Source organism: Sphaerodactylus townsendi, unplaced genomic scaffold (assembly GCF_021028975.2).
Source record: "Sphaerodactylus townsendi isolate TG3544 unplaced genomic scaffold, MPM_Stown_v2.3 scaffold_117, whole genome shotgun sequence".
Classification (NCBI taxonomy): Eukaryota; Metazoa; Chordata; class Lepidosauria; order Squamata; family Sphaerodactylidae; genus Sphaerodactylus; species Sphaerodactylus townsendi.
Window position 1 is genome coordinate 16480 of NW_025949705.1, and position 8077 is coordinate 24556.

The window sequence follows — 8077 nt, forward strand, 5'->3', positions numbered from 1 at the left end:
TGTCTAAAGAGACCAGGGCCCTGAGGGATTTGATGCAATTATGCAGGGCCTGTAAGAGAAAGCTATTCCACCAGCCATATGGTTGAGGCAGCTACAGTTTTCTACTAAGGCCCCCCCCCCCCCCCCCCTAACCCTATCCCTTCACTGGTTTTTGTTTTTGTTGATGGGATGTAGTTTCATGGCCCTTTCCCCACAAGTCACCTACAATGTTTCTGGAATGTTTTCAATCCACCCCTGAAGAAGAGGAGGAAGAGGAAGAGAAGGAGGAGTCTGGATTAATATCCCACCTTTCTCTCCTGTAAGGAGACTGAAGCTCGTTTCTGTTCCTCTCCCCACAACAGACACCTTGTGAGCAGTGGTGGGATTCAAATAATTTAACAACTGGTTGTTTACAAGCACCATTTTAACAACCAGTTCTGCCAAAGTGGTGCGAACCGGCTGAATCCCACCACTGCATGTGAGGTAGGTGGGGCTGAGAGAGCTCCGAAGAGCTGTGACTAGCCCAAGGTCACCCAGCAGGAATGCAGGAGTGCAGAAACACATCTGGTTCACCAGATAAGCCTCTGCCACTCAGGTGGAGGAGGGGGGAATCAAACCCAGTTCTCCAGATTAGAATCCACCTGCTCTTAACCACTACACCACACTGGCATGATGTTTGTCCTCACTCACCTCCTCCAAACGTTTCACAATTGTCCTGGGGTTTTAAAAAAATTGCCAAGGGCGGTGGGTAGCCATAGAAATAATGCTTCATTTATTCTTGGTTTCAGTTCTCTGAAGCTCCATTTATCCAATACTATGTGGATTCTACCAAACAACAGCAACAAAAAACGACACAGAAATGACAAAAATACAGAGGCGAGGGGGAAAGAAGTGAAGTTTGGTCAGGATGATAGCAACCATTCTTTCAGTAGGCCGATATTTCAGTTCAATGATACCATTCTTCTGTAGATCTCTGACAAGATGGTATTTATTATCCACATGCTTGATACCTACATTAATACCTTTTTTCTTAGCAAGACAAATCATAGATTGGTTATCTTTATATACAGTCACAGGAGAATTAACAATGACCCCAAGATTTATAAACTTTACTTTTGTATATGGTAACTGCAGCTAGAATTTTGATTGCACGAAACTGGAAGAAGACTTTTCCTCCCCAGATGCAAGATTGGATCTCACTGTTAATTGTATACGGGTCTATGGACAAACTTTCTGGTTTACTAAAAAAAAAATATAGAAAAGATTTCAGAAACTTGGCGAGCTTTAAATGACTTTATTCAAGCAAGAGATGGAACAAACAAATTATTATTGTACCTTCAATGTTAAATAATGACTAATTTATGAATATATGGGAAATATATATACCCTCATGGTTGGATCACAGCAAGTGCTATATTTATTAAGATAACAATGTAATCCCTTATAGGGGATTCCCTTAAATTAGAAGTCCTCCCCTTCCCTGGGGTCTTTCTTTCTCTCTCTCCTTTTTTCTTCTCTCTCCTTTTTTCTTCTCTTTTCTTTTTCTTCTTTCTTCTCTTCTTCTTCTTTCCTTCTCTTTCTCTCCTTTTATGTTTTTTTTACTCTGCCGGACAATAATTTGTTCTTTGCCTATCTCTAACTGTCTATTTCCTTACCTATCTGTCACACTGTATACTGTTTTATTATCAATATCAACCTTCTCTGAAGTTTATATATATGTACTGTAATCATTGTTGATATACAAATGAAACGGTATTTTACTGTATTGTATCACATTGGTTGAAATAAACAATTAATTTGCAAAAACAACAACAATGACCCCAAGATCAACCAAGATTTTACAAATCCATTGTATTTCCTGATACCCCTGTGCTACAGAAATATACTCTGCCTGAGTAGGAGACACTGTAACTATGCTCTGTTTCTGACTCTGCCAACTCTTTGTCCCCCCTCCAAAGACCATAATATAACCAGATGTAGATTTTCTACCATCTAGATCTTCTGCAAAGTTAGCATCTACATAGGCCTCTAATTGCATATTCCCATCTGAAGGCAACCTCAACTTAAAGTCTTTGGTGCCTTTTAAATACCCGACAAGCCTTTTAAATGCTCCCCAATCCCTTTCTGTAGGACAGTCTGTTTTTTACATAATACACTTACAGCTGCACTTATATCAGGCCTAGTAATAGTGGAAATATACAGTACCTTTCCCAAAGCCTTTCGATATAAATTACCTTCTGGCAAAAGGTTGGTATTGTCCTTGGCTAATTTTTCACAGTCAAAATGCCCCGTTGTTAGCACGGAGAATATTCTGGTGCAGCCGGGAGTTCTTCACAGCTTCCTGAGCTGCAGCACGTCTGCCACGTTGTTGCCCTGGCTCTGCCCTGAAGCATTGGCTTTGCTTTGCGACTTTCAAAAACCTCAGTGCTCTCACCCGCCCCACCAATCAACAGGCACTGAGTATTGATGCCCTCCCCCCTTGCAGTGGAAAGGAGGAGAAACCTTGGTTTTTAGACAGAAAAGCGGTGTGTGCAGGTGCCATGAACGGGAGGGCAGTGATTCTCTCGCACACGCAAGGATTTTGTTTTTTTCAGTTAAATCATTTTTATTGAGTTTAAAATATGCAACATAATTATACAATTGGTCAACAAAAGCAAGAAAAAGGAACTGGGAAGACATACAAGAAAGAAAGTTGAACATTTCTCAAAAATCATATTATATATATCTGGATATTGTAATACATTGATTACATAGGTTTAAACCAGGATATTAAAGTTATTCATAATTGTCATGAAGAAACAGAGTTCCTAATAGGATAATTTGTCAATCATAGCACAAGACGATGGTAAAGAAGAAAAAGGGAAAATGTATTAAAAAGAGAAAGGAGGATAGAGAAAAGAAGAAAGAAAGGAGAGAGAGAAAAGAGAGAAAAGAAAAAGGAGAGCTGCAAGGGTGTGAAAAAACTAATAACTGTTAAAAAAGAAAGAAAACATGATAGAGAAAATAGAAGAGAGTGAAAGCAGTTTTAAGAGTAGAAAGGTTAAGAACATAATTTGTTTCTATTCTTCATAAGAGATGAAGAGGAGTCTAACATCTTCAAAAAATAGAATGATAGAATCTACATTAACTTCTAAACCAATAAATAATTAGATAATTAAGACCGTGGGAATTATGTATTACAGAATTTTGATAACTTTACTATGTCTATAGGTATAAATACAAAAAACTAAATAGAAAGTTCAATCAATTATGAGTACTTCACAAAGAAAGGTTATTACATCTTTTTCTTATAATCTGTATAAATCTTCCAAGTCTTATCAAATTTTTCTATGTTGTTTCTCAGCGACCAAGTTAATCTGTCCATTTCCATTATTTGTAGCATCCTTACCTCCCAATCTTTGACCCTTGGAATGGAGTTGGTCTTCTATACTTTTGCAATTTCTATCTGGGCCGTTGGAAGGAAGAGATTGTCATTTTTAGAAATAACATCATTATTGATTATTCCCAGAAGGAAAAGTCCTGGTCTCATTTCAGTTTTAATTTGGAGTATTTTACCAACCTTCTCCAAAAATTCCTAATTTTTTTGCAGTCCCACCACATGTGGATGTATGAACCTGCATTCCTTTTACATTTCCAACATTTTATTTCACACTTTTGGCTCATCTTAACGATTTTCTTCAGGATATAATGCCACCTATAAAACATTTTCCAGAAATTTTCCTTCAGGTTTGATGCTAAGGCAAATTTTCCATGTTTTTTCCCATTTGTCTAGACATGTTTCCTGCCCAATATCATCATTTCCTGCTGATGTGGTGCCCCCCCTGTTTGGCTCCATGTTTGGTCCTCGTTTGACCCTGACATCTGGGTCACTGGTCATCTACCGAGGCCTCCATGCCTCCCTCTGTGGGGGGAGGGAATTTTGAAATTAGGACGTTGGACCCACTCTTATTTTCATTTTCCTGATAATTATTAATTATTGCTGCTTTTAATGTTTTAACTATTTTGTACTGTTGCTTTTGTTTGCTGTGCACCGCCCAGAGCCCTTCGGGGATGGGGCGGTATAAAAGCCTCAGAAATAAAATAAATAAATAAATAAATATCTTGTGTCCATTTTATCATTACTTTTTTCACAACTTCATGTTCTGTTTTATCAATCAGAAGTATCTTATACATTTTTCCTACTAATTTTTGACCGTTTGTACATAACTTTTTCCTCAAAATGGGGGGGGGGGGGGTGTTGTTGAAAGTTCCAGTTTTTAAAATCCTTTTTGAAGGCATTTTTTAGTTGGAGGTAGCTGAACCATTAATATGCTTTGTCTCTGTTTCTAATCTCATCCCTATCTTTAATGCCTAGTTTACCATTTTTTGTAGTATATCTTTGTAGCTGGGCCAATTCCATGTATTGTTGAATTCTCTGATTTGTAATGCCTCAGCCCTCGATATCCACATTAGTTTTTTTTGATAAAACAAGTTTTTGTATTTGTTCCAAACCTTCAATAATATCTTCTTATCACATGGTTTTGGAATGTTTTATAGCTTTTTGGGGAGGGGTCTGTCGGCCATAGATAGTCATGTTATCCATTAGTCAATTCATTAGTCAATTAATGACCTTCTAAGTATAGAGTTTTAAAAAATCTCTTAACTTGATCCATTCTTTGAGCCAAACTAAAGCATTGGCCTCATAGTATAGTTGCAAGTCTGGAACCCCCAGCCCACCTCTTTCCTTTTCGTCTATCATGTTAATATACTTAATTCTAGGCCTTTTTCCTAGCCATATAAATTGTTGTATATCTTTTTTCCAGATGGTAAAGGGACTTGCGGATATCATAATGGGAAGATTTTGGAATAGGAATATCATTTTTGGTAGAACATAAATTTTAATTACATTTATACTGACTGTAAATGAAAGTTGTAAGGATCTCCAATTTTCCAGGTCTTTCTTTATTTCCTTCCATGTTTTGGTGTAGTTATTTTTGAACAGATTGTTGTTATTCTTTTCCAAAATTATTCCTAGATAGTAGATCCTCTTCATCATTTCATATCCAGTTCATTTATTTATTTCTTTTCTAAATTTTTAGTTAACATTTTAGTTTTCCTATCATTTATTTTGAATCCCGATACTTCACTAAATTATCTCATTTATGGGTTCAAAGTTCTCTATAGGGTTATCAACGAATAATATCAAATCATCAGCGTAGGCCTTATATTTGACTTGTTGGTCCTTTATTTTAATTCCTTTCCAATTATTATCTTTCCTTAGACTCTTTCATAAAACTTCTAGCTGTAGTATAAATAATAATGAGGAAAGGGAGCATCCTTGCCTTGTACCTTTCTCAATTTTGAATGATTCAGTTTGTGAGTTGTTAATTATTGTTTTTGTTTTGAATATATTGCTTTGATGGCATTGCCCTTTATCCCAATTGATTCGATTGTTAGTGTAATGAATTCCCAACTGACGTTGTCAAACACCTCCTTGGCGTCCAAAAAAATCATAGCCATTTTTTTCTGTTCTTCTCTCTAACCATTCTAAGGCCTTTATTACTGTTCTCATATTATCCTTAATGTGTCTGCTCAGAAGGAAACTGGCTTGATCTTTAATTATACATGTTGTCAAGTATGTCTTAATTCTTTCTGCTAGAATGTTAGCAAATATTTCATGGTCAATATTGAGTAGAGAGATCGGTCTATATATAATATCTGACTTCTAATTCCACACTTTTGTGGTTTCACATTCATTTATTAGGGAAAATTCCTCCCTGCTTAATGCCCTTAGGAGCATGAATAACACTTGTTTATCATGTTTAAGAAAGACTTGCTTTTCAGCATCATTGCCTGTGGAGTCTTTTTCCAAGACATCATTTAAATCAAGGGGGGAATGAATCCCCAGTGAGTACTGCAAGTCCCCTCTTTTGTATCTTTTGTAGTCAACCTAAGACCTATAGTAGTGCGGAGGGTGAGAGAGTGGTCTTTCTCCCGGAATGCTGCCTTGGCAGACCTGGCAAAAAAGTGCCCTGAAAGGAGTCTTTTTCAGAAACTCCATATCGGGACGGTGTTTGGCAAGAATGCCTTAAGGACTCCCCACCACCACTACACACACACACACACACACAACTTTATGCCTGGCACATACTCAGGAAATAACATTTGAATATGAACAACAGCACGACTTGGGCAAAACCAGTTCTTTTGTACTCTGTCTCTTAATCTACTCAAAAGTCTTCCTGTGACTCATCCTCCTTGTGACCATCTATGTTGCAATGCCCATTAAGGGTCGTTACCTGTTTTGTCCATCACCTGGCAAAAACTATTAAGATAATGGGTCAGCCATCAGGTCAAATGGCCTGACACTCAAGACCATTACCTCACTTTGGAACAGCAGGAAAAATCCTTTCTGAAAAGGATTTCATTTGCCCAAGACATGCTTTTTCCTATAAAAACATGTCTCAGACACCAGTCAGTTGTTCAATATTATCACGGCACCATGGTGGTTGGTAATATTGTTCCATTAGCGTTGATCATCCAGAGCTCATTCTTATAAAGAGCTGAAACCCATCTACATGGGGGATATATATATATATATAATCTTAAGACATCTTAAAACGTATTAAATTTAAGACATTTCAGGTCCACCTAATTTAACATGTCTTAAATGCCATTTTAGGTTGACCTAAATTTAAGACGTCTTAAATGTCAGTTTAGGTCAACTTAAATTTAGGTCTACCTAAACTGACATTTAAGACGTCTTAAAGTTCATTATCCCCGAGTCTGGAATCTCCTGCTAATATTAAGGATGCCTGAGGGTACTGGGATAATATATCCTGTAGATATTCTGTGTTTCCCACATCATCTCCAGCTTGACTCTTAAGATTGAGCAATGCCATTTTATGATATTACAGAATGCTGGGAACTAGTTTTTGTACATATAGATACTCTTAACAAAAATTAGAATATTCAACTGTCTTAGGAGGATTTTACCATACCGCAAATGATTATGATAATCAGATGTTCACGTGCCTAAGATTCACGCGACTTCCTCATTGTCTTCTTCACAACATTCTTCAAAGCCTGTTTGATATCCTTGTTCCTCAGGCTATAGATGAGGGGGTTTAGTAGTGGAGTAACAAAAGTGTATATAAGAGCATGTTTTCGGTCATCATCCTCTGAAGAACTGGACCTGGGACGTAAGTAGACAAGACTACAGCAGCCATACTGCAGGAGAACTACCGTCAAGTGGGAGGAACAGGTGGAGAAGGCCTGATACCGACCAGATGTAGTACGGATCTTCAAGATGGCAGCAACAATATAAATGTAGGATATGCATATCAGAAGGAACGGAATAGCCAGAACCATAATTCCAACAGTGTATAGCACAGTCTGGTGGAGATGAGTGTCAGCACATGCCAGTCGCAACACAGGAGGCACATCACAGAGGAAATGGTTGATTTGAGGCTGGTAACCACAAAATGGCAAGGTAAAAACCATAAGAGTAAGCTCCAGGCATAGTACAAGGGACAGCACTAGACAGCCAGCAACCAATCTTGCACACGTCTTCCAAGTCATTATCAGAGTGTAATGGAGCGGATGACAGATAGCCACATAACGATCATATGCCATGACAGCCAACATGAAGCAATCAGTGCCACCAAATGTGGTAAAGAAAAACATCTGGAGGGCACAATTTATAATGGGGATTGTTCTGTGGACATCTAAAACACTGGTGAGCAATTGAGGCACTACCACAGTGGTATAACAGATCTCTAGAAAAGAGAGGTTGCCCAAGAAAAAATACATGGGGGTGTGGAGGGACTGATTAGTGGAGACTACCCAAATGATGGCCACGTTACCAAAGATAATGGAGAGATAGAGCAGAAGGAAGAATGTGAAGAGAAGATGTTGTATCTCAGGAATGGTGGAGAATGCCTTGAAGATGAATTCGGAGGCAATGGATTGGTTGGCCTCTTGTGCATATGCCAGACGCATCTCATCTGCTACTATTAAAAAGAAACAAGGAGTTAATCTTTGATATGTGATTGAAGTTTGCTGTGCACACTCTAGGCATGGGACACTCAGTTCTGGGATGTAATTTGTCAGTTTTTTT

At 38.0% G+C, this 8077-nt stretch overlaps 1 protein-coding gene across 1 annotated transcript; it reads right to left on the bottom strand.

Moving 5' to 3' along the window:
* Window positions 1–6993: 6993 nt before the first annotated feature.
* Window positions 6994–7959, bottom strand: LOC125424832 (olfactory receptor 10Q1-like). The gene has a single exon (XM_048482262.1). It carries the CDS (start codon window positions 7957–7959, stop codon window positions 6994–6996), a length of 966 nt encoding a protein of 321 aa, XP_048338219.1.
* Between the last annotated feature and the right edge of the window lie 118 nt (window positions 7960–8077).